Raw genomic sequence first — 27,517 nt, forward strand, 5'->3', positions numbered from 1 at the left:
TAGATATTGACCAGGAAAAAAAGTTTATTCATCAAGTCCTCAGAGATACAAAACCCCTTTTCTTCCACAGAGACCTGAATCTGTGGAACAGGGACTCCAGCAAAGCAGTTTTCTTTCACCTGGTTTTCAAGCATTTCCAAGATCTGTGACAGTGGAAAGAATAGAAAATCAAGATGGACTTGGAGCTCTGAGCAGTGGAATATTCCTTCCCTTAGATTTGGGTAACATAATGCTAAGGAAACCTAATTAGCATAGTGGAGAATGAGATCCATTTTTGTAATTATCCAATAAGCAATCCTATGAACTATCTGAGGTTTGACTGTCAGTGGCCCCCTCCCAATAAATCCATTTTTTTATAAATTGCGCTGTGAGCAATATGATGTCTATGAAAAATATTTAGCTGAAATTTTATGGAGGAGATTTGAGGGACAAGTCAGAGGGGTTCTGATTGCATTTGGAAGGAGTGTCAATTGCTTACCTTTGCCGCAAGGAGCATTGTACTCAGCAATTGCAAACTCATCTGAATAAAAACAAAAATCATTAGGTGAAGTGATGGAAAGTAAACATATGTGGGATACAGGTCAGTGAAAGAATCTTTATTGGGGGAAGAATTGTATAGAAGCATCAGCATCATTCATTTGATGCATGGCTTGCTGTCTTATGTTGTTAACTTTTCAAATACATTGTATGTTTCTCTTTACTCTAAACTCCTGAAGGACAGTTCAGATGTAATACTTATTTAAATCTCATATCATCCTATAGTTGATTTATCTCAAGAAAAGGGAAATAAATATCTTATGGTTGTTTTATATTAGTAGTTGACATAGTTTTACTATAGGTAGTTTCTACAATGTATGTACAAAGACAAAGAGAGAAGAATCAGATTGGTGGAGACAAAAATAAAGTGATGAGTCATTAACGTAATAAATTGCCTCAACACATTTCTCAGATCTAAATATCTGTGATCAGGAATTTAATTTCTAAGTGAAAGTTGCTCATACTCACCTGTCTCATAGTAATCATAGACTTTCACTATGGCTGGTTTCAGATCTCTTACTGGGATATCCTGTACAACTGTGAAGGACAAGCTTAGTGTCTGATTTGTCACCTAGAAAACAAAAGAGAATTAAATGACCTTTCAGGGAGCTTTCTTCTCTATTCTTTGAATGAATTTAAGTATTCATCTGTTTTTGGGTAGAACAACTTTTTATTCACAAACAGGTCCTTAAATTATGTGGAAAACTCCCGGAGTAGATGAAAACTTTCCCAAATTATTTCTTCAAAAAACTAAAACCATTCATATACCCCATTAATGCTAGTATATGGCTCTCTCCACAGGGGGTGAATGATATATGATTCTTATTGGTTGAATAGCTATGTTTATTTTTAAATATCCAGAGATTTGGTACAGTTTCACTTCTCTATCTTGTAGAAATACATGTGTCGACTCAAAAAAGGAATACAGAAGGTTGATCATTGCAGCCTTATTTAAGTTTTGTAAAATTTGTAAACTATAATATCCATCAATATGTGAATGAATAAACCATGCTATAACACATAGCTATAAAATGAGATTGGTTTATTAGTGGACTGATCTTATTATTTTATGGTTCAAGTCCTTGCTGAAATTGATAGTATTTTCCCCTTTTATATTGTCGATGTGATATTGATATAATAATTGACTACTCCCAGAGGATTAGTCAATATGTTCATTACATTACATTACTCAATATCTTCCAAGTAACTTATGGACATAATAAACACATTTTGTGGAGAATTTCTTGCTTATGGGGTCCTGGAGATATTCATATCCAAATATTACAGTAAGCCATTTCTTTCCATAGTCCCAGGTGAAATATAAATAAAGAAGAAGAGGAGAATGTTATACTGTAGTTAACGTTAGAATTCTCATATTTTTAGTATGGAGGTGATATCTCAAAAATCTTTTCATTCTATTCCCAGACAGCTCCCTGAGAGGGATTATTATCTATATTTTTTACAACTAGAGTGGCAGGGCTCTCACCTCATCAAGGTAAATCAAAACATGGTTGTTGCTGACTTCTGTTCTGGTCACATGATTAGAGCTTTCAAGCTGAAGAAAATTAAAACATCGCTAATGTTAATAAACATATGAAACTCCTGGGGAACCCAGAGAAAAGAATTTTTATTACGAACTTAAGCCTGAGGGTAAAATTTCTTCCAATGCCTTTTGTCAGTAAAGACAAAGGTAAAAGGTGAGGTAAAATTAGAAATGAAAGATAATTGAAATGAAGGAGGTGCTTTTTTGTTGTTGTTGTTTTTAATTTTTTTGCTTGCTCTAATTTATAGCGATCTCATTTTTCTTTAAACTTCTGTAATACTTATCGTTATGTCAAGTTGTCATTTTCATATTTTTTTCACTGGTTCATATGCATATGCTTTATCTTCTTAACAAGATTCTGAGCTCCAGGAAAGCAGGAATTTCTTTTTCCTAGTAGGTGTGGCTCCCAGCAGAGTGTTATGCACTCATACAAACATGCTGAATTATATTTCTGAGTTTGGAGAAAGTATAAGTCTTTCATATAGGCTTATTTAATAGTATTTTAATATTAATGTTGTCTTAGTCTTGAGATATAAAAAACAGTAAATAAAATAGAGACTCCAGGGCTTATAATAAACCTACCGTTTTCACTGTTGGTTTTAGTGGAACGAAGCCGGATACCATCTTCACATCAGCAATCGCCATGTTGGAGGCGGGGCGACTTCCAGTGTAACTGAAGATCCAGGGAAGAAAAGAAGCAGGGTTTTCTGTGTCACTAAATACTCTCTTTTTCTATGTCCACAGTAAGCACTTAACAGCCCTGAAAGGTACATAGGAATCTTCCTAAAATATTCTGCTCAGGTGGTTCAGAAAACTGGCTGTGCACTAGGATCTTCAGGGAGCCTGTTAAAGCCCTGGAGACCAGGCCTGCTCTAGACATGATGAATCAGGACTTCACGTGTGTGGACTCTAAGAAAGCTCTACAGGGGGCCAGCCTCGTGTCGCAGCATTAAGTTCGCATGTTCTGCTTCTCTGCGGCCCGGCGTTTTGACAGTTCGGATGCCGGGTGCGGACATGGCACAGCTTGGCACACCATGCTGTGGCAGGCGTCCCACATATAAAAAGTAGAGGAGGATGAGCATGGATGTTAGCTCAGGGCCAGTCTCCCTCAGCGAAAAGAGGAGGTTTGGTGGCAGTTACCTCAGGGCTAATCCTCCTCAAAGGAAAAAGAAAAAAAAAAGAAAACTCTACAAGTGATGCATAGCTAGGCTTGAGATCTCTAATCTATGTCAGTTATTTGTTACATATACTATATCTTAACTTTTCTCTTGAATAGTGTCCCCAACCTGGTCGTAATACTCTTGTGGACAGATACATTTTTTTGGTAAGCCCTGTAGCTATTTGAATTTTGCTACACATATATGTATTTTTCTCCAAGTTGATTATTTTGTACATAATCTGATATTTGATTATTGCCAGTAGGAATTCTAATGAGAGAGTCACTACTTATGTTCATGCTTTTCAAGAATTCTCCATCTCTATTCTGGATATAAGGAGAATAATTTACGATTTCATTACATTGGAATGAAATTAGGATAATAATTGCATTAGAATGAAATGAGAAATTCAGGTCAGAGGCAAGGGATAATTTTCTTTCTTTAGTTATTATTGAGGGACATTAATGACCTTTAAATAATGAGGTTCGACAATAATAGATCCTGGAGGCAGAAGATGTACAATGTAAACCCCATCAGTGAGAAATTTTGTATCGTGAGAACACATTGCTTTTTCACTAAAATGTAGCACAAACATTTATTGTCATATTGCTCTGCTTAATGAGGAATTCCAGTAATAAGATTGGTTGCTATGCTGGAATTAGGTGGTACAGTCAGAATGTCTTACCTGACGTTCAGTGTGATCTGGAAGCTGGTGTGGGCTTTGGATCCTTCGCAAGTTTGGGGCAAAGTCTGCACCTCCAAAGCAAATGGAAACTTTTCCTTTTCTGGGAGAATATTGTATTTGAACGACGTCTGTGGAACATCAAAGACAAAAATCTGTGTTTCTTCCTTCCCCAGGATTCCCCTTAACTTCCTCAACTCTTTCTCTGACTTGTCCCATCATTTGCTGAATGAGGACTTTTCAGCGTGAATGGTTATTGTGGACCCCCTAGCTTCATCTGCCCCAAGTCTCACCTGGAGGTAGACACAACCTTTTCCTGTCACTCTCATGCTATATTCTTCAGGCACCTTTGGCAATGAAATTTGCTGTAGTAACAGGCGGTTTTTGTTGTCCACTTGGAATTTTTTGGAAAATTTTGAAGATTCGATGGTCACTTCTGCAGACATCCCAGTCCTGGTGAAAGTGGCTGCTCCATATTTGGACAAAGCATGGAGAGCCACAACTGTGTCCTGAAAGAGACAAGTGAGAGAACCTGCTCAGGTATGATAACGCTTTGAGGGCCCAAAGGCTCATGTTAGCTGCCGCAAAAAGGACTTTGATTTCCTATTTCCTGTTTCCTTCACTACTTAAATATTGGAGTTCTGATTTCAAGATTGATTATAATCTTTAGATAGATGACAGAAGCATAGCATTCACATATCTGCTTTGGACTATATGCCCTAGAGTTTATTTTATTTCTCAGAAAAGTGATCCTTTTCTTTCTATAAATATATGTGGGATATGGAATGTGGAAAATATATATGAATGGGAATCATTTATTGGCATTAGCTATTTACCTATGATGTCTTACTTGACAACTGTGGTCATATCTGCCACCACCCAACCAAGTTCAGTCAGACTCTCACCCCAAACTAAACTCTCCTGTGCTGCCGAGGTCAGTGCCTGAGAAAACCCAACATCCTTTGCCAACATGATTAGGGTTGTGCTTCAGTTTCTCCAAAGGAAATAAATGATGAATAATTATAATTGTCTTCTTGATTATTGACACTTTAATTTGGCCTTCCCTTTTTTATTGGAAGTTTGGATTTCCCCTATATGTCATATTTCAGTTCTCATCAGTGCTGAATCTGGAGGACATCATTTAAGTAATAAATATTTCTTAGAAATGAATGATAACTGTTTTAACAAAATTATTCAGTTTTTTTCCATTCATAAGGAAAAATAAAACATTAAACACAATGGAAAAAGGATGGGATATCATTTTGTCACATTCTTTTTCTTTTTTAGGATGTATAGGCTAACATCTAAATTCTCTGAAGATGGAACTTCCTGCTATGTACATATTGATGAATTTTTAGATATAAGATTATATAGTTAGGCTCAGGAGTTTGGAACAATAAAAATACTTCTTTATGCTCCTGATGAACAAGTGTTTTTGTGTTAACAGGTAGAGAGAAGAAGCATGAAATGTGTCAGATTTAAAAGAAACCAGTTAAAGGGAATCTAAGAAGGGAGAAATTTGCAAGGAGAGATTATTGGGTTTTGAGTAGCATGCCGGGAACAGTTTGAAAGCAACTTAGAATTTCCAGAAAAATGGTAGATCTTTTCATTCATTCTGCTGTGGCCACTGAGGATAGGGCCCTGGCACCCCCCTATTGCTTTAGTGAGGTAGGGTTATTGAAAAGAGGAGACTGTGATAATAATGCGGGACGGGTCTGAGAATTCTAGACATTTTCTTTTTAGCCCTCTTTGCTTTCATCTTCCCTTATTTATCACTATCCCCAAATATTAATAATATTTTCCTCATTTCACATTATTCTCATCTGCATTTTTTTCTTGGATGTTTATATTTCATTCAAACCTTTTGCTACCTAAAGGTGAAGTAAAAGGTTCTGGCAAACCACAGACCTGGGTGGAGGAGAATCCCCCTTGGGAATTCTGTTGCTTTGTGATCCACTTCACAATGTGTGTTGCAGAAGTCAGGTCCTCTGAGGTTGGGGTGTGGTGGGCCGTGAGGTAAGCGAGGAGCACATAGGATGTCATCTCCACCTCAGCTGAGGGAGCACGGGGTTGGTGAAAATGTTCCACTGGTGCCTTGGGTTTCTGAGGTCGTGTCCAGTGGACAGAATTATCTGGGGGTGAGAAAAGAGATTTATAAGTGACTACATATACACCTTTAATTTAAGGTGAAAGTACCCAATCCAGAGCTAAAGTCGGGTCGCATTCCCATTATATTCTCTTGAACCTTATCTAGATGCTTTTCCCTCTATGTACATCTGAACTTGGTTTGTTTCAGCCAGGCTAAAGCAGACGATATTGCTGGAGTCAGAAGTCCATAGCCATCCAAGTTTTCAAATGGTGGCTATTGTTGGGCTGCTGGGAGAAATAGTGGAGCAAGTTCTCCCACTGGTTTGGTAATTTCCTATTTCTAATGTTATCCAGACCCTATCTGGGGTTTGTTAAATTTTCTGTAAAGCCTGTCCTTAGCGGTTTCTTGTGAGGATCACAGATCATGTGAGATAATGGAGTTCACACTCATTAGATTGGGGAAAAAAATACAGTAATCCTTAAAATTACCAAAAGCTGACAAGTGGGAGAAAAAATGGGAACTGATTCACACTGCTGTGGGAAGTAAACTACTCTTGGAGAGCAAGTTAGCAATTTCCAGCAAAGGAAAAGATATGCTTAGCCTACTTATCAGCAATGACTCTTCTCTAAGTATAACTTAGAGAAACTCACACACATGCATAAGAAGACATGGATATGAGTATTCATTGCAGCATGGTTTATAATAGCAACAAACAAGGAACAAGAAAAGAGCCATGAGGAGAGACTTTCCATATAAATTATAACCTATTTATATATTGTAATATATTATGCAGCAGTGAAAATTAATGAACTACAGCTGCAGGCACCCATAGAGGGAATTCCTATTAGGATAGTGTTTAACTTAAACCCCCCAAATCAAACAAGGAAACAGATAAGAAAACAAGAGGCGGAAATACTCAAAAGTGTGATACTGCTTAGATGAAAAACATGTAAAAATTCTGAATATTATTTCAAGATACAGTAAAAACATAAAGAAATCTATGGAAATTGTATGACAAATTCAGGATAACAATTACCTTTGGGGGTGGGAGTGGTGCACAGGGCATTTTTCTGGAATTGGAATATTTTGTTTTTTAAGCTGGGAGTATAAAGATGTTTGCTAACGATTCTTTACGGCTTTTTGCCTATATCTGAAATATTTCCCAAAACAATTTAAAAATAAACACTTAATGGCACTGTCAAGGGAGAAAAGTAGAATATTTTTTATAGGCTATCTTATTATCATTTGCATTTTATTTTCTATTTCTTTGACCCCTCATATAGACCATGGTATACACAGAAGTATTATGTGAATATAAATAGATTTATCAATATTATCAGTCTTGTGAAATGAGCATAAAATACCAGACTTTATTCATGGGGTTACTTTCTTCAATCCTCTCTTATGTTTAAGATGATATGGTTCATCAGGTCAGGGTTGGGTATGTATTAACAACTGATATCTTCATCATACTAACTAGTACTTTTACAGCACTTACTATGTGCCATAGACTCTATTAAGTGCTTTACATGTATTAACTCATTTGACACTGACAGCAACCTTAATGTTATCCCCATTTTACTGATGAAGAAACTGAAACACAGACAAGTTAAGTGACTTGCCCAAGGTCACACAGGTAATCTCTTTTGGAGCTAGTCTCCAGAGGCTGAGCTTCTCACAACCACAGTGTACTACCTCTTATCTTTTGATTTGTGGCTTGATTAAGAAACCCTAGATTCTATAATGATATAGACAAAAGAAAAGAGGGGAAAGGGATCACAGGAGGTAGGCATAGGAGGCTTTTGCAGTGTAGTTCTTGATACAGAGAATGTGCAATGGGAGAAAGATCTCAGGTGTGCTCTTACCTTCCTTCACAGCTTCCTCAGTAAGTGACTCGAGTACTTCTCTCCTCTTGTCCTGGTTACCTGCCAGGGCAAAAGCATAGGCCAACAGTGCCTTGGTGTAGACGTGGCTTCCATGGGGTCCTTCCTTTGCTGACTTCCAGGCAGACTCCAGGCAGAACAGCGCATTGCGGACAACAGGGTGCTGTGAAGGGAGAACAAGAAGGGAACTGAGTGATGTGAACAAGGAGGCTAGCATTCCCAGGTAAACACATGGATCATAGCACAGGAGGTAAAGAGGTTTTTCACATGCATTTGTCCATCTGTTCCTATTCTTCTGGATAGAGTGGGTAGTATTTTTCATCTGTTATTCTCACATCCATAAGGCAGGAATATATGCTATATCTTTAGAATTCATTTTGTGCGTATGTTTGTGTGTGTGTGTGTGTGTTGGTGGGGAATTGTTAGGGGAGAAATAGCCTAGAAGTATCCCTGGGAAAGTACAAATCTTTTTTAGTAAATTGACCAAATTCTCTATTGATCTGGGAAGCACTGACATTGCATAGGAGGAAAGCTGACACTTGGCTTTTGGTGGGGTGATATTTCAGACAGCAGGCTGGCAGTTTCATCGCATCCCAAACTAGGCTTCATCAGAGGAAGGAAAAGGTACCTACAGTGGCTGCGAGAGGAATCTCCAGAAGGGAAATGGTGATATAGGCAGACAGGGTCACTTCGTCTTGTACTCCACCCTATAAATATGATGAGTGAGAGAGATTTGAGTAATTAAACTGAGAATTCAGCTCTTTGTTTTCCACTATGTCACAGGATTTCCCTTCACCCATGTTCTTCTCGATGGGGGCAAAGTATCACATTCAGTCTAAGTTCCATCCCTTTTTTCCTGGTGCTATCTAGGTTTTATTTTCTTCTGATATCTTTTCTAAGGATTTCCTACATTGCTATTTCCTTCCTCATTCTTGTACACATCGTAATGGACAAATCAAAACTAGCTCCGAGAACACTTCACCTTAATGGCATTGTTGAGCAGTGATCCAGAGCTCCTGAAACAGCCATTGTCCTTCTGCTTGTGGGAGAGCCAAGTGAGGGCTTCGGTAATGTGTGCTTCATCGATGAAGATATAGGTTCGAGCCTTTGCAAAAGTCTTCAGTACAAAGGCTGTGAGCCTGAGTGGGGAGGAAGTGGTGATATTTACATTGTTACAATAGTTTTATAACCACTTCACAGCAACAGGCTTCATATGACACTTCTTACATTGATGTGAGTCATCTAATAGGAATTCTTATGTACTTAGAGCTCTCATCTTTTTTAGACTACTTGATGAATCTGCTAGATTTAGTGCTGACTCCCCTTCTCTTTGCTACAGACAGTCTAAGTATTTCTAATGGTACTTATTTTTCCTTATGTGAATAAGGCTTTAAATCTTTCTTTCCTTTAGAAATTTCCTTCTGTAGATGGCAGAATGTTCTCAGGTCTTACATGCAATAACTTCTTCTAACATTGTTTTGCCTTAGGGATTTTAAAACAATATTTCATATCACTGGGTCCTTCTCATTTCTTTCCTCCTGTTAGTGAATTTATTCTCAGTCGGGTTGAGTATAATCTAAAAAACATAAGCTAAGCTGAAGATAACATGGTTTATCTAGAAGTTACATGATATGTTCACTGGCCATATCATTAAAAAACTGATGGTTATGGGAGCTATTTTAGAAAAAACCTTATTATGAATTTTGGGGACAAATCTGACATATGTGTATTTGAATCTCAGCTTTGCTGCTTGTTACTTTGCTAGTCTTGGTGTATTTATCTAGTATAACCATCTATTAGTTTAATAATACATATATGATAGAGTTACTGTGAATATAATTTTGATAATATATGTAAGAGAGTTGGCACAAAAATAGAAGCTTGAAAAACTGCCTTTCCCTTACCAGGTATTGCCCTCACTTCTGCCACGTCGCTCCCCAAAGGTGCTGTAGGAGCCATCATGGTGCTTGTAGTTCAGCTGTGTCTGATAACCTGAAATAGAAGGTTAATGAAACAACATGACAGATTGTACATGCTGGGGACAGAGAAGTTACTAAAATGCTTTGGTCTCCCTTGTAATATTTCCTAAATTTTGTTGTCATTTGTTAGAAGGTTCTGAGTTCTAAACATTTTATTAGAGGTTGGACACTGGATAGTTACCATGAAATTAATTGTCATAGTATTCTTATCATAGTAATTATCATAGTATGATAAGCTAATATATCATAGTATTGATAAATAACTCAAGCCTACCAGGAAATTCAGTTAAATAACGTTGTGAAGTTTTCACTCACTCATAAGTCACTCACCAGTGTTGAGGTAGCCAATGGCCTTGGATCTGGCCTCTGGAGTCAGCTGCTGTGTTTCATTTAGATAATCCAGAACATAGATATTAGGAGCAAAGAGGACCATATTCTGTTCTCCACAGCCATAGGGCATTTTGAGGAGATTTTGTGTGTCTCTCATGGCAGAGCCTAATATGTCTCCTAGGGAATGGGAGAGATGGGAAGTCATAAAGCTTAGACAGTATAACCTATCAGAATTATTAAGAAGAAATGAATACTTTATCTGAGTTAAAGAAATGAGGACTTTTTAGGAAGGGTAAGTCTTCCAGGGACAAAAGTATGATTGGAAGCAATAAACAAACCCGAAGAAGGAGAGAAAAAAGAAGTTAAAATTAAATTTGTTGAGTATTTATGGAAAAGGAATAGAGTAGAAACTGTCAATAGAGTAGACTAGTCCACTAGGGGCTGGAGCTTCACCCAAAACTGAGAAGGAGGCTCGGGCAGATTCTTCTACTACATTTGGCGGCAGCTTCAGAGATAATTGATCAGACACCTCAGCATCTAGAGAAAGAAAGAAATCAGTCATAATGAAATTTATTTCTGCTATATGTATTTCTGAAGAGCTCCAAGATCCAGAAGCTAAAACTAAGCCTTACACCTAAACTTCTTCAGAAAACTTGTCCTTTTTAAAATATTCTAGTTTTTTCTATCTTGAAAATGAATGAATGGGATTCTAAGATTTCCAGAACTTCTCCTTCCCCAACCATCTTTTCCTCCCATATATAGAGTTGCATTCAAAAAGAAGGCTACAAATCAACGAGTGCCGATGATGTTGTGATTCTGTTGTAGTCATCTTATGGCCAACACAAGATAGTTCTCACAAGATTATCTATTTACTGTCCATCCTCAACTCCTCATTCGATGGTTGTATGAAAAAAAAAATACGTAAGCACAAAAAAAATCTCCAGAAAGTTCCTGAATTCCAAAATAATGCTATGTCCTTACTTCTGTCAAATTTCACCAGATACGAAGATAGTATTTTTATGGAAGCTCTAGACATGAGGGAGGGGGTGAAGATGAACCATATTTGACGCATTAAAAATAAAATAATTGCTGCTAAGTATACATCTACTGCCATTTTAATATTGGTGAATTACTGTAGTATTTATTCTCATACTGCATCCGTTCCTGATAAGGCTAACATTAAAACTTTTTGCCTAAGGTACAATGTTTCAGCTATGCAAGATCAATAAGTGCTAGAGATCTACTATACAGCATAGTGCCTAAACTATATTGTACACTTAAAAATTCGCTAATAGGATAGAACTTGTATTGTGGGTTCTTATCACACACAAAAATATAATAATGAATAAGAGAATGGAAAGAAACACTTGGAGGTGATGGATAGGTTTATGGTATAGATTGTGGTGATGGTTTCATGGGTGTATACTTATCAAATTGTATACATTAATTATGTATGTATTAGTAATTATATTAATCATACAATTACATAATAAAATTTAAATTTAATTATGTGTGTAAATGCATAGTGTAATTATATATTAAATATAGACATGGTTATATTAATTATGTATGTATTACTTGTATATCCATAAAAGCTCTCTTACCATCCAAGAAAAAACTTTTGTAAAAAACCAGATGCCATAAGTAAAGCTAAATTACCAAGTGAAAGAAAATATTTGCAACATATTCAATATATAAAGAATCAGGGCCATATAGCTGAATCAGAAAAAAACAAACTACTCTGACATGAATGGTCAAAGGATATGATGGCAATTCATAAATATGCAAAAATACGCTTAACTCCACTTTTACTTAGAGAAGTATAAATTAAAACAACAACAATGTATTTTTTCATCCAAATTTTTGGTGAAAGCTAAAAATTTTGATGGAAACAGATTATGGTGATCCTGTAGGGAAGTATAAACTGGAGGAAATATAAACATATTTGGGTAATAAAGAGAGGGATTTTTTTTTTCAGTTCTGTTAAAACTAAGAATATACACACTGCCTCCTAATCAGGAATTTCACATTTCGGTATCTACCTTAGATATACTTGCCTATGTACACAAGGATGATTTTTACCTATTTATTTATTTATACTGGCAAATAGTTGGAAAAATCAATTTGGGAATGGGTAAAAAACCAAGCAGAGGGGCCGGCCCTGTGGCTGAGTGGTTAAGTTCACATGCTCCGCTTTGGCGGCCCAGGGTTTCGCCGGTTCAAATCCTGGGCATGATCATGGCACTGCTCATTAGGCCATGCTGAAGCAGTGTCCCACATGCCACAACTAGAAGGACCCACAACTAAAAATATACAACTATGTACCAGGGGGTTTTGGGGAGATAAAGGAAAAATAAAATCTTTAAAAAAAAAACCAAACGAAGCAGAACTGTGATATATTGACAGTATGGAATTAAAAGTAATTATCTAGATGTATAATTTAACATGGATAGACTTCTAAGGCAGATTGCTGAGTAAAAAAAAAAAAAAAAACCAGAAAGTTATAGAATGAAACTCATACCATTTATGTAAATCACACCTACACAAACAAATTCATCTACACATATTATTTCTAAAGGTACATGGATGATCATTAAAGTATTGAAGAACATTGCAAACGGGTGACATTATCCTTTAATATGAGGCTCTGCTTTGTTCTATAAAGGAGAATGTATTTTTGTATTATATAGGTAATTAAAATTAATTTTAATAATACTACTTGATGATTAGCCCTAGATGCAGAAGAGCTAAGTCAAAATAAGAACTCAGAAAAGGAGGAGAAGCCCTGATAAAAGGATTTGGTGGTAAGAGCCAATTCATTTAAATGTAGAAATAAGACTAAACAACCAGGTAATTATTTTTTTAGAACACATTCTACATATTTTATGTCTTTACAATATAAAAAACATAGTAAATAGAAATTAGTAAGTAGACAGAGAGAGGAAAGGAACATACTGTGATGTTGATTCAACACTGGTTTGAGATGAGAACACATTATGCTGACAAGTTTCTTAGTGTACTAAATTTCTATAAATGTTTTTGTTTAGACTAGAAAATTCTCCACCAAAATAAAGTTATATCTTTTACTGTAAACTTCTTTAGTCCCTTATCAAATGACTGAGAGGGGATTAGGTACAAGATTGGCATCAAACAAATATTGGTATGACAGGAATTTTAAAGGCTAACTCTCTCTTCAGGAAATAGCATGGTCTCATTATCAAATGTTGCTGCCCGTGCAAAACTCAGTGTTGGAGTGACCTGAATTTAGCAACCCCTATGTTGTATAACAATATTCAAGAAAATATCCCTTTGGCAATATTCATTTTTATTCTATCCACTTTCTACCTGTGACCACATCATATACTGGTCAGAAAGACATTTTGGTATTTGTGCAGATGTTATAAGAGATAAAGACTCAGAATGCTGAGCTAGGGATATTCTCACGATCAAATTATTTGGCCTCTCTCAGACAAGTTTCTTCATTTGTCAAATGGGCTGAGGATTCTTTGGGTCTTACTTACTTCATAGGGAAAGTGTAGGAATACTATACAAAATTCTTTGAACTTCAAATGTTATACAAACTTTAATTATACAAACTTTAATTATGATGGCTGACTCTTACCTGACGGACAAAGCAAGGAGTTGAATGTTGCTTCCTTCTCTAGCCCTTCAGGCTTTAGGTGGAAAGAAAGAAAAATTAAAGGTGAGAATGGACTGACTTTTAAGACTTATGTGTTGATAGGGGAACCACAAATTTCTGACAGTGAAGAAAAGAATGGGAACTGAATTTCTAATGTATTACACAAATAAATTCCATAAGTATAAGCAATATGAAGGAGACAGATTGATAGATAAGAAAGTTAGGGGAATATATATACATATAGAGAGAGAGAGAAAGAGAGAGAGAACAATAATATCGTGAAATATCTCATGGTTGTATATTACTTATCCTTTCTTATCTAAAAGTTGGAACCCTAACTAGATTCGCCATTGCTTTTCTTGACACATTGTGATCTATCAAATGGGCAGACTGACTTACTTCAACCAACAGAGGCTTGATGATTGTGTCTTTCTTTCCATATTCAGGGACCACAGCCACCTCAGTCCCACACAGCTCTTGAGACTCCAGTGCCTCTGCACTCACGGTGAAATTCACATTCCCTGAAAAAAGGGGCCAACAGAGGTGAGCAACATCTCTCTCTTCCTCCATGCCTCCAAACCCCAAGATTTATAAATGTTCAATGCTTTGTAACCTTTTTCTGTTCTATAAAAACACAGGAGCAGAAATAGAAGCAGCACTAAAGGCTAATGATCCTGAGACTCCAAGGTGGAGATGGAAGTGAGGGAAGTGGGATATTCTAGACATCGTAGAATGAAAGACAAAGAAAAAAAATCCTACTATCTGGAGGGTCTTTGCCTGAGGGAAGCAGCACTGGACATAAGGATCCCAGAGATAAATACAATCCTTGAGTAGAGAATTGTCTTCAGGAGACTGTCCCTCACCTAATGACTTTGGAGTTACTGCCCAGGACACAGTTTGTCGGCCATTCCCAGAGATGCAGTGAGACCCTTGTTCCTTCTCTCCTGGGACAGCTAGAAATGCAGGAGACTCCTCCAGATTCACACTGACCTGAAATCACATACATGAGACAAAGAGACAGATCAGAGGGAGAAGGAACCAAAGGGAGAAGCCTCAAAATAAAGCATAGTGGGGGACGGGTTAGATTTCATGTTGCCTCATACTGGAAATAATATAAATGAAGACCGAGCACCTTATAGGTGGACTTGATATCTAAATCTGAGTATTTGGGGATAATCTGCTCTTTCATGTGGTGGGATCAGAAGTGAGGAAGAGTCATGATGGTATGTTGCCTGTGGGAACTCCACTTCTTTCCTGGGATCTTGACCATTCCTTCAGCTCTTTCAGGAGAGCATACAAGATTTACAAACAGTTATGGTTTCAGCAGAGGTAAGATGCTCATAAATAACTTTTAAAATAAGGTTTAGTATAATTAATGATATATGAAAATAAATATTTGAGAATGTAGAGGTTGAAATCTTGGAGAATCTAAGACATCAGAATAAGCATACTGATTTTTGTTATTCATGTCAGAAATCTGCATGCTACATGAGCTTCCTAACTTTAAAGGGTTATGATAAGGGTCAGAAACTTTTTTTAAGTTGCAATTTGGTATTTGGAGATATCAGAAACTGTAGTTATATAACATATGAATTTCTCTTCTGGTCAGGCCAACGTGTACACAGGAGTCTGTCAGTATTCCTAGCAATGCAATTTTTAATTTAGTTGACTGTTACCTTGTGCTCACTTTTAGAAAGAGAGGTCCTTACCCGGATGCGTTTGGGGAGGTAGTTGAACACTGTGGCCTTGAGTGTGAAGGCTTCTCCTCGGATCACAGAGTAGGGAATTGTGAGCTCCACAAAGAAGGGCTGGAAGGCTCGGAGGGAGGCAGTTGGAGAGAGACCAAGTCCAGCACCACTGGACAGGCAGAGGGCCCCAGCCTTCCACTCAGTGATGGTATCAGGGACTCTTACTCCTACTTCACCCACACCTGATGAGCTGCGGAGGATGGCAATGTGAAGAACAAAAAGTAAGCAGTTAAATATATCCTTTCTAGGAAGAGAATCCCTATAAATGATTCTGTGGTCATGACTTGCATGCACTCAGTAGAAACACCAATAATGGAGAGTATAATCAACGCTTGAAATGGGAACATATAAGTCATTTTCTTCCAACTCTGACTGTTTTCAATCCTAGTCTATATCAGAATCTCCTATCTACATTCAGTTGTAGTATAATCTATTATAGATAATATAGTTATAAACTAAATATGTAATTTGAGATTGTTCTTAAATTTTCCTCTCTAAAATATTGTTCTGCTGAGGCCAGGTTTAGAATTTTTAATTCCACTCCCGTTGTGTATAGTCAGCCTGACTGATTCTGTGCTTAACTCGATTATTGACCAATGAAGAATCTCTTATAGGTGTTAATCGGTGCAGTGCTTGGTTACATTTAGTCCTTATGCCCATTTTCTGGATATCTTAGAATTAAATTTGGGCAAAATTTCTTAGCTCTGATACAATTAGTTTAGTGAGACTTCTTAACAGAAGTATTTGTGTTAGACCTTTCCTGAAAACAGCAATGTATCTAAAAGAAATACTTGGATATTGAAAAATTAGCTAAGAATTGCAAATTGTAAGGAATCTATCTTGTTGCATTGTGTATATAAAGGAAGTTACTTACTTTACTACCACCAAATCCCAGATCCAGGTCTCAGGGAAGTACTTTCTCACAGTCTCTGTGGGAGGCTCTGAAACATGTATCTCCCTGAAAAACTCGTGGCTTCCTCTCAATTCAACTGAGCCTATGGTGGGTGAGGGAGGAGATAGACACAATAAATATAAAGACAAAGCTTATGAGAGATTGTAATAAGTGCTACAAAGGAAGCAGGGTGATGAAATAGACAGGAACCAGGAGAGGACGCTTGGGTGTTAAAGGAAAGCTTCTTTGAGGAAGTAATATTTTAGCTGAATTCTGAAGTATTGGAAGAAGCTGGGAGTGAGCTGAGGGCAGAGAAGTACAAGCAGAGAACACAGAGACCTAGAGCCAGAAAGAACCTTGGATTGTCTGTGGACCAGAAAGGAGTCCTCTGTGGCTCTTGAGCCTTGTGCTGGGTGGAGAGTGCTAGGACATGGGGTGGGAGGAGGGCAGCAGTCAAAGTTCCCATTTGACGTGCTCCTCTGTGGGAGCAAAGAAAAATAGTACCCAAACATCATGACAGTGGCTTTGAGAAATAGTTTATAAGAATGAAAGGATCAAGGATAAAAAAGGCTGTTTATTCCCATATGTGTCAGACAATCAGAGTTAGGATGTTTTACCCTGTTTACCTTCTGTTAATGGTGTGCTGGTAAACAATTAACAACCAGCTCTCTGGAAAAAAATGTGTGCATATATACACTTGTACATACACAAGGTTACTATAAATCTTACTGATAAAGAAGTCTAGAATATAATTTGTAAATAATAAAAAATACAGAATAATCTTTCTAAAAATTCCATATAGCCAATTGCTTCTCGCTGAATGTTTTCCTTGATTTTTGACAAACTCTTTTGTTTGTACTCAGCCTATATTCAGCCACAATTTGACAATATCAGACTATAAATGAATACTTGATTACGGTCTGATTCATCAAAGAAGTAGCCACAGCATTGAAAAATGAGTGTGATTTCAACATGAATATTGGCTGATGTTTTGGGGAAGGTAAAGAGCTTCTCTACTTGACTGGTAAGAATGTAGTCACCATTTGTGAACACTTTTATTTCTGTTTACACTAATCCTGTGCCTGGAAAATTTCTCTTCCCTTTTCACCCCATACATCTCCACTTACTGGAGGCAGATTCTTTATGAATGATTTTCTGATTCCTCAATCAGAATCAATCCTTTCTTTCATTCTGCATATCTGCACCTCTCTTACAACACTTTTCGTCATCTGCCTTGTATTCTCTCCAGCTTTGCATGTGTGAAGGCTTGACCCAATCAGAATTTTGGGGTTTGTATTGCCATTTGACCTTGAGTAAGAACATTAATATATCTGAATCAGTCCGTTTTTGTTAATTTTCTTACATTTTATCTTTTTTTTAAAAAATATTTTATTTTTTCCTTTTTCTCCCCAAAGCCCCCTGGTACATAGTTGTATATTCTTCGTTGTGGGTCCTTCTAGTTGTGGCATGTGGGACGCTGCCTCAGCGTGGTTTGATGAGCAGTGCCATGTCTGCGCCCAGGATTCGAACTGACGAAACACTGGGCCACCTGCCTCGGAGCGTGCGAACTTAACCACTCGGCCACAGGGCCAGCCCCTTACATTTTATCTTTTTTTTTTTTTTTTAAAGATTTTATTTTATTTTTTTATTTTTTCTCCCCAAAGCCCCCAGTACATAGTTGTATATTCTTTGTTGTGGGTCCTTCTAGTTGTGGTATGTGGGACACTGCCTCAGCGTGGTTTTGATGAGCAGTGCCATGTCCGCGCCCAGGATTCGAACCAACGAAACACTGGGTCACCTGCAGCGGAGCGCGCGAACTTAACCACTCGGCCACGGGGCCAGCCCCCTTACATTTTATCTTTTAAAAAATTCTTTTATTTGGGTTAACGTATTAGGTTATTAATTTTTTTTACCTGGAGCAGCTAATAGTCTTCCATACTTCCGTGTTGTAAAGTATTCATGCTGGGTACATACCTTGGGCTTATGAATCTTTGAGTTGGTAAATACCCTTAAGCCCATATCCTGTAAAGGAAATTATTATCTAATCAGTACATAAATATTAGAAAATGTATATAGGCACATAACTTCTTATCAATGAATTTAACACACAATGTGATTAGCTTAATATTAAATGTTTAATGTTCACATATGTAGAATGGATATAGATATGTTTACAGAGGTAATTTCATTCTGTTTGTAAAATTCTGTCAATGGTAATTATTTTGCATATGTGATATTTATAAATATCATGAGGAAATAAATTTCAGTAAAAAGAAAAAACTTGATTAATAGTCCAAAAAGTTCCACTCCTGCCTCTGGAGTAGCAGTGGCCTTGGAGAAGTCACTATGTCTCACTGTCCTTAACTCTTGATGTCTCATTATCCTTAACTCTGATATGAAAGCATTAAAATAAATATTTTTTTCCATATATAATACTTTGTGAACCTTAAGAACTGACTGTCTAAAATATCAGGAATTTACCTTTAGGAAGCTGTAGATATCTTTTTCATTTGTATTTGATACTGGGGAATACATGATTCCATTGATATAGACATTACGGTGATTGACACAGTCTCCATCGTCTTCCTCATTTTGATTTAAACTCTCAGGGAAACCAGTGAGGTCCTTTACTGGTAGCAGGCTATAAACCTGTACAAATGCAAGGACAAAAGGACAAACATATTTTTGGTTTATTTTTCTTAAGTGAAAGGAGAAAAGAAAAGAATAATACTGTCTTTCTTTGAGTACCTCTGTTACTTAGATAATCGATTAAGAAGATGATTTTGAAGATGTGTAACAATTTTAGGAAAAAAAATAAAAATATTCCCGTCTAAGTATTCAAGGATCATAATCATTTGTTTCACAGTTCAGAGGCAATCCCTAGATTCCATTCTAGAATGAAATAAAGTTTTATTAAGAAAAATTGAGGTATGCTATTTCTGAGACATTGTACAAAGCTTTGGATGATAGATTGAAAATGACAGTTTTTATCTCTATCCTGAACTTAGCAAATGACTCAGATTATAACAAGTAAATGAACACATGTTCTAAACAGACACATGAATAAGTATATATCATCTATATAGGTTAGGATAGTATTTTTTAGGTATTATTCATGGGAGCAAAATGCTCCAGATCTTCACACAATACATAAAATTTTAACTGTAAAATACTAGAAATGATGCTTTCAAATTCATTTGAAGGGGAAGAGTAAGACAAACATAAAAATGCTGATAGGTGTGCTATATTATATCCATAGGACTTTAAAGTTGATTGACAAGAATAGATTAGCAAAGTGAGTAGTGTAATGAAGTTAGACACTTTCTCAAAGGCAGCTCCCTCTTATATTCTCCATCTCCCCTCTCAGCTTTTTTTTTCCTCCAAAGCATATTACATAATTACTGTCTGTCTAATGTATAAAAATGTAAGTTCCATGATAGCATGGATTTTGTCTTTCCAGTTGTTCACTACTAAATCCCCAGAACTTAGACACACAGTAGACATGCCTAGAACACAGTAGGCACTAAATAAATACATGTTGAATGAATAACTTTTGCTACTAGGAACAAAGTGTTTCATTAGTAAAACATTATCAAGGATTGAGGGGAACCAGTGTTTTAACCCAGATCTACTGCTACATATCTGAATGCTTCTGCTTTATTAACAAATTAAGTAGGATTTTTGCTTTATCTGTCCACCAGGGTTGTTTTAATTAAAAAAAAAACTTAGAGAACTTTAAAATTATATTATACAAACATAAAACATTAATATTATTTTTCCATATGTTACCCTTGTTCCTACTATTGAAATGTACTTAATACTTAACTTAGAAGTATTATAATATTTTCAATTAAATCCAATTGGAAGGACCGAAGAGTAAAAAATCCTTTCCTAGAAGTTTCTCTTTTAGGGAAGCAAAAATGTAAATTTCCCTTTGTAAAATTTTAAGAGTAAAAAACCTTCAGTAAGAGGTTATTCCAATTGGCCTCCTATTGAAACTTTGAAGATATGAGCAAACGACTATTAGTGAGTGCTATTAAGTGCTTTCTGATTGTTCCACTCCAGCATATTCCTTTATTTCTTCTGCTAATCCAATATTTAAAAGATTTCATTTGTCACTGTCATTTGTTGTATAGTAATCATTACTCCTAATTTTGATTCATCAGAGACAGTACACATGTGCCTTCAGAAATTGTGTGCATCTTGGGACGTCCAGTGTTTCAACTGATATAAGGCTTATAATGACAGAAATTTGATATTTCATTTAGCCTGTGCAGTCAGTGCAAGTAAATGTACCATTTTGTTAGGGTTTTTAAAATGCTGAAGCTAGTTTGAAAATCCTGTTATTGGTTTTATAGAGCTCTAGGGTCTCAAAGACTGAATGATACATGATTTTATACATATATATTCACATGTAATATTTTCCTCACCAAAAAAGTGCACATGAAAGAGCTCAAAACTATAAACTCCTAGATAAATTTAATAGTAATAGATCCTATCCTACTCAGATAGGCATTTCTTCTTGCTTGAAGACTCTTGCCTGGCCCTTCCTGGCCCCTGAGGTTGCCGGGAACTCACTGAGGCCGGGGACAGCTCTGCCTCAGGCTTCATGAGCAGCACACTTTGGTCCACGGCACGGAGGGCGCAGAGGGACTGAGGAGAAGCTGTGACTCGCAGGTGGGCGGGTGAGCCCGGGAGACTCTGTGCTGGGCTGAAGCTCAAATCCACCTGTGGAATTGTGGAGAAAAGTCAGAAAGGCAAATTTCCTGATTTAATCATGCATTTGCCAGCATTTCCTGAGTGTTCCTCACATTTAATGCACAATCAGTCTTTTGGACTTTGTGGTGGTTGACACTGTATGAGACTTGAGGCTGTCTTTCCCCTACACTTCACTCTCAAGAATCGGTTGAGCCATTATCATGATATCTAATTATTCTTATACATTATTTAATTTGAAATACTATTTTTACCTTTGATACATGGTGAAGTGTTTATTACCTGTGAGTAGAATGCAAATAGTTCTAGATGCTCTTGTATTTTTTTTGGCTCTTTAGTAGTCTTAAAAACTTCCTCACCAATTTCCCAACATTTCATCATAGAAGGGAACGAGGTACTCTGAACTGTACCACGTGGTAAGAGACAATGCATGAGAATTTTGCGCTAGGAGTCAAGTGACATGGCTTCTTATTGTGACTGCCATTACCTTGGTGAAATTCTCTGAGGAATTCATTTAACCCCTTTGGCCCCAATGTGTGCAAGTAGAAAATAATTGATAACAATAGTAACTTCTAGTTTTAACATTGCAAATTTGTGATATAAAGCACCCACCTTGTTGGCCAGACAGTTTTCAATTTCATATTTTGCAGAATCCCCAACCACTTCCCCATCAGGTAAAATGGTATAGACGAGCAGTCGAGCAATGGGAGCGATGTCTGACTCCACCAGGACTGACACAGAAAAATGGCCTCTCACTGGAGCACAGAGAGATTCAGGAAGTGATTATGAGTTAGACATCTCCCCAGGGCTGAAATGAAATTTTTCTGTTGCACAAGGCCATTTTAGGAGCCTGGTCTGGTTAATGATTGTTTCTATTAGTAGGTGTAATAGATATCATGAACAGTAGATGTAATGGATGAATGACTACCTCTAAAAACGTTTTATCTCTAAGAACTCTAGCTGTAGAGAAAAACTTTATCAAAGCCCTCTCTTGTCATTTAAATCATAATGATTTCTCACCAATTTTGTTTTAGCTCAGCTATATAAGGCACTAATGCTATCTAAGTGTATGGAGACATCCACTTGGCTCCCATCTGATCTATACCTCACACTGAGAAGGGAAATAGAACCTAAAGTTGTGAGATGTAATAGTAAGAGATTAACACATTGTATTTATCCTTATATCCTCCTTAACCTTCTATGAACCAAATATTCTATTCTTTTCTTCTTAAGAGGGTACTGTGCTCTTTTAAAAGTTACTTTTTGATGCCTGCGTAGATTCTTTAGACATTGCATTAAACTTCTGTAAGTCTATCATGGTGCTTCTGTGTTGCTAGGAAGAGGCAAGAGAAGAGCAGTTCACTGATGGTTCTCCCTTAGAGTAGGAGAAACCTTCAGAGGTTTATGTTGTTCCATAATTGTTCATGGGGAGAGTCTATTTCAGTGGTGGAAGTATCCACTTTAACTCTTCATAAACCATAGCTATCTTCAAAAGCAAAATATGATATAAAGATACAAATGACTCCACACAAGCCTAGGATATAGAAGACACTCCAAAATTTTACTTTCTCTCCATTGTCTAAAACAATTTTGAAATGTCATTTTGAGGAGAAGTTCTATGAATATTTATGGTTTGAAAATTTAGAATAAGCATAGATTATAAAACAACAATATCAACATTTTAAATAATCTGAACAGAATATGCTGAGGAAAAGAAAAGAAATATCTGATAAAAGGTGAAAAAAAGAAACATTATTGCTTTCTCCCCTCAACTTCTTCTTTTTCGGGGTTAGATGGAAGTTCTCTCCCTTTATTTGAGGCTATTCCTGTTATTTCTGCAGTATAAAGTTGATGTGTTGAAGTGGGGAAGAAATATGGAATTACGGATATACTTACTGTCTCCCTGCTCCACAGGCAGTGTGTGAGTTCCATTTCGGACAATGCCTCCCTTTGCCATCATCTGCAAAAAAGGAAATGAAAAGGAATTAATTTGTCTGACAGAGGTGGTACCCTAAGTCTTGCCTTCCAGCCTGTGATGCGTGTTTTATTGAGCCCCTGCTGGCAATAATTAGCCCTGAGAGAAGTCGAATTTTCGAAAGGAATATGGATAAGAAGTCAAAATAGTGATGCCTAAAGACCTTCATAATTCCTTGCCCCATAGAGAGCTTTTGTCTCTACAGGTGAGTCAATGCAGTGGCCTCCCTTCTCACCAGATAATAGAACACAAGCTCCTTCAGCTCCTGCAGGACCTGTCCATTTAGAATATAGTGTACTTGGACTGTCTGAGTTTGGCCACAGGGCAGTTCACGAGGCATGGGCTCAAGGTGGACAAAACTCTTGCTTGGGGAGAATACAAGATTAGCAGTGTGATGAGCTTCTTCGTTTTCTTCTGACAGCCATTGAAAGGCATGACAAGGGCTATGATCCTTGTGTTTGACCTAATGAAAGAAAAAAAAATATTATTTTATAGATTATATGTTATAGAGAATCAGTATTCTCACAACTCTGCATTTATTTACTTTCCTCCTTAACTAGTACCTAGAAATCTTTTGCTGCACAGTAAAAAGTGAGAGAGAAGGACCCCTCATTTTGTTCATCTGTATTACAGGCCTTTACACTGCAGAGGCTCCGTATGTTGGTATTTATATTTCTAAAGAGCATAAAAGGAGGCATCCTTTGTTCTGATTAGCTTGCGCAACATTTCTTTGGCCACTTGACCTATGAGGACAGAAACACTGGAGCTATGAGACCTCACTGAAGAGACTAAATAATCTCCAGAAACTGAAGAATTGCATTTCAGAAAGTAGAGGACTCGTGGCCGGTATTTGAGGTATACCTCAAATAGGTATTATGAATAAATGTAATATTGCAACCTTAGGAGTCTGAGAACACTTTCTATAAACAGCATTGGTTCCAGAGTTGGGTTGGTGAATTAACTGAAGTCTACCTCTCCTGCACTGTCTTAGGCTAAGTATTTTTAATGCTTTCTGTGGTTCTGGATTCTGAAGGCTTATAGGCCTTATTTGGGTTGTGTTTCAACTTTCTTCATGAAGAAGTTGTTCTCTATTCTTTCCAGGCTTCTCCTATCTTCATCCTCACCTCCCAAGTAGCACGACTGAATCCTTGTGTCAGCAAAACACTTTGTTCATAACTCAGTGTATGTTCTAGTGATAACACACAAATGATTATGAAAAAGAGGGAGCACTTAAAAATAATATTTTCATTTTCAGGACTAGCAGAGTGCCTTGTACATAGAAAGCATTCAAAACACTTCTTGATTGAATAAATGAGTGAACATTCAATTTTGAGTTATTAGGGCTATGGGCTTTTATGCCATCTATTTAAAGCTGAATCAATAAAATATATTATTTATTCCTATTTTATATTTATATGAAAAGTCCTAAGAGGCAAGAGTTTTCCATCACTATTATTGTATAATATTTGTTGTGTATCCATATATCTATAAAGGTATATCTACATCTCCATTGACGAATAGAGGACTATATGCTATACAAAGCAAGTTATATGGGTATGGATGAAAATCTGGAGAAAATCAGAATGGCATGACAAAAGTAAAGTAAGAACGATAATTGATGGGGTTTATATGTTTAACCTAAATGCTAATGATGTTAAAATGATGCTTTTAAGGTAATAATATTTAATGGTTAAAGGGCGCTTACATGTATTATCTCATTTAATCCTCACAGTAACCCCAAGAGTTAGGTATTAATATTACACTCATTTTATAGATAAGGAAATGAAGTATAGAGATTTTTAGTTATTTGCTCTTAATACAGAGTTGAGCCAGATTTGAACCTACTTTATCTGATTCTGGAACCTATACTTTTAAAAAAATTATGGTAAAAAGCACACAACATAAAATTACCATCTTAACCATTTTTAAGTGTACAGTTTGGTTGTGTAAAGTAGTGTACAATAGATCTCCAGAACTTTTTCATCTTGCAAAACTCAAACTCTATAACCATCTCAAACTCTTTAACAGCTCCTTATTGCTCCTTCTCCCCAGCCCCTGCCAATCACCTTTTGACTTTGTGTTTCTATGACTTTGACACTTCAGATACTTCATTTAAGTGGAATCATACAGCATTTGTTTTTTTGTGACTGGCTATTTCACTTAGCATAATATCCTCAAAGTTCATCCATGTTGTAGCATGTGACAGGATTTCCTTTCTTTTTAAGGCTTATTGCTATTCCATTGTTTGTATATATCACATTTGATTTATCCATTTATCTCTTGACAGATATTTGAGTCTCTTCAACTTCTCGGCTATTGTGAATAGTGCTGCTATGAACATGGGTGTGCAAATTCCTCTTTGAGACTCTGCTTTCAACTCTTTTGGATGTATACCCAGAAGTGGGATTACTGGATCATATGATAGTTCTATTTTTAATTTTTTGAGGAGCTGCTATACTGTTTTTCCTAGTGGTCTCACCATTTTACATTCCAAGTACAAGTAGAACCCACACTTTTAGCCACAACACCGTACTGCCTCCTTTTTCATAAACTTTTTCAAAGTTGACCTTAGGTAAGTTTCTAATTGCTATTTTTTTTTCTCTCCATAGGACTAAATACAATTTGGAAATTTTATCACTTTTAGGTAGCAACCTTTTTTCCAAGGCTACTTCAGGTCATTAGTAACTTCTTTCCAAACTTACCGTGACAGTGAGGGTGGTATCCATGATGTTGGTGGTGTTGATGGAGAACTGCACTAGCCCATGCTCATCAGTGGTAGTGTTGGAAGAATAGTTAGCTTCATTTGCTGTGATGAAGATGAGTTTATTTGGCATGGGGACACCTTTCCCATCTACTAGGAGCACCTGAGGATTAAAAAGTGTGGATCGGTTAGATGGCTAATATCCAATAGACACCAAACATATTCATTTTATCACAAAATAGAATGTGTCTTATATGTTGGCATATAGGACATGGCATGGTTCGATGCATTGAGGGTATGGCAGTGAACAAAATGTTTCCTTCCGTCGTAGAGCTTACAGTCTAGTAAAAGAGACAGGTGTTAAAGAAATAATATATATTGATTTAGTAGTAATCAGTCCTAAGAGGAAAAATAAAGCAGTGTAAAGGGATAGAGAATGATAGAGATAATAGGGGTGACCTGAAAAATGTATTGTGTGGATATTTTGAAAATGCTGTGTATTATATATAATTCTTGGAGAGTCACAGAACACACGAATCATATAGTAATAAAAATTTTTAATCCATTAGCCAAATTTAATTGAACCCAAAACACCTATTTTGTGGTAGACTGTTAACTTTCTATGGATTTGTGTTCTGAAATATAGTAAGTGCACAAATAGGCAACTGCTAATACATTATCCCGAGTGCTTCCCTAGTTGTTTTATATATGGTATGTGTTTCTGAACCTAGATTTTCAACCTTCTCTACCTTTGGAAGGTAGGCAGATTTTATGAGGCTCTTCTCATGTGGAAAATGTAAAATTAAGAAGACTCGCAAAGTATTAAATAAGGGCCTAAAGTCAAAATACTGCTAATATTGAATTTAGGAGATGAGCAGTCCAGTGCAGATTGTAAAGATGGTGATTCTTTTTCAGTATAAGCTATTTTGGCAGAAGGAAGGCCAACTGGCAGACTGGATCAGTATCTGTAATTATTTAACAAAATCTAAGTTTGACAATGAAATGTCGACTGTATGTACGAAGACAAGTATGGGAACACGACTCTGATCCTTACTCTTTTGGTGAGAAAGCCTTATGACTAATGGGATAGTTATTTAGCAGGAATAAAATATCAAAAAACTACTATATACATCTGAGAAGTTAAAAAAAATAGACTATACTTTCATTTTAGGAAGTGACCAAAGTTTCTGAATGTTTGCTGTCATGATCAACACATTCTAAAATTTACTGCAGCACTTTTTTGTCAAGTCTAGTCTCTCTGTCTTTTACACTCTCCACAGCTAAAATCCTATAACATGTCCATTAAGAACATGATACACAGTAATTAGACGCTGAGGTACATAAAACTGTCATCTCAGACTTTTGAAGTCAGAAAGATCCATTTGTACATCCGCTTATAATAGAAAGATAACAATAGAAGATTTTTTTGTAGGCCTGTGAGAAAGTTTGTAATTTTAAAATCTGGGAACCTTAAATAGCAGTATTTTACCCTTATGTGTACTGTTTTAAAAATATACTTATTATATTTATATAACAAGTATTATAGAAAAGCTAATGTAAATATAATATTCATAAAAAACACTAGGTACAGTAGAATCTTTTATACTTCAAAATAAAAATTAAAGCCACTTACCCACTCATTTCC

The 27,517-nt window shown here is 36.5% G+C and overlaps 1 protein-coding gene across 1 annotated transcript in view; it reads right to left on the reverse strand.

Moving 5' to 3' along the window:
• The window catches only part of A2M (alpha-2-macroglobulin), a 36,150-nt gene continuing 8,633 nt past the window's right edge, over positions 1-27,517 (reverse strand). Inside the window, exons 11-36 of the mRNA XM_001499123.6 lie at positions 25,874-26,035; positions 23,407-23,634; positions 23,093-23,156; positions 21,809-21,951; positions 21,059-21,208; positions 18,962-19,129; positions 18,394-18,502; positions 16,463-16,583; positions 15,550-15,778; positions 14,704-14,830; positions 14,240-14,361; positions 13,823-13,874; positions 10,654-10,737; positions 10,201-10,377; positions 9,796-9,883; positions 8,874-9,030; positions 8,524-8,598; positions 7,874-8,054; positions 5,828-6,051; positions 4,213-4,428; positions 3,923-4,050; positions 2,663-2,753; positions 2,024-2,092; positions 1,006-1,108; positions 479-520; positions 1-143 (exon numbers count right to left, since the gene is read on the reverse strand). Of these exons, the coding sequence (XP_001499173.3) occupies positions 127-143; positions 479-520; positions 1,006-1,108; positions 2,024-2,092; positions 2,663-2,753; positions 3,923-4,050; positions 4,213-4,428; positions 5,828-6,051; positions 7,874-8,054; positions 8,524-8,598; positions 8,874-9,030; positions 9,796-9,883; positions 10,201-10,377; positions 10,654-10,737; positions 13,823-13,874; positions 14,240-14,361; positions 14,704-14,830; positions 15,550-15,778; positions 16,463-16,583; positions 18,394-18,502; positions 18,962-19,129; positions 21,059-21,208; positions 21,809-21,951; positions 23,093-23,156; positions 23,407-23,634; positions 25,874-26,035 (3,327 nt within the window). The 3' untranslated portion in view covers positions 1-126. The remainder of the gene's footprint in view (positions 144-478; positions 521-1,005; positions 1,109-2,023; positions 2,093-2,662; positions 2,754-3,922; positions 4,051-4,212; positions 4,429-5,827; positions 6,052-7,873; positions 8,055-8,523; positions 8,599-8,873; positions 9,031-9,795; positions 9,884-10,200; positions 10,378-10,653; positions 10,738-13,822; positions 13,875-14,239; positions 14,362-14,703; positions 14,831-15,549; positions 15,779-16,462; positions 16,584-18,393; positions 18,503-18,961; positions 19,130-21,058; positions 21,209-21,808; positions 21,952-23,092; positions 23,157-23,406; positions 23,635-25,873; positions 26,036-27,517) is intronic.

The sequence above is a fragment of the Equus caballus genome, chromosome 6, assembly GCF_041296265.1.
Source record: "Equus caballus isolate H_3958 breed thoroughbred chromosome 6, TB-T2T, whole genome shotgun sequence".
Classification (NCBI taxonomy): domain Eukaryota; kingdom Metazoa; phylum Chordata; class Mammalia; order Perissodactyla; family Equidae; genus Equus; species Equus caballus.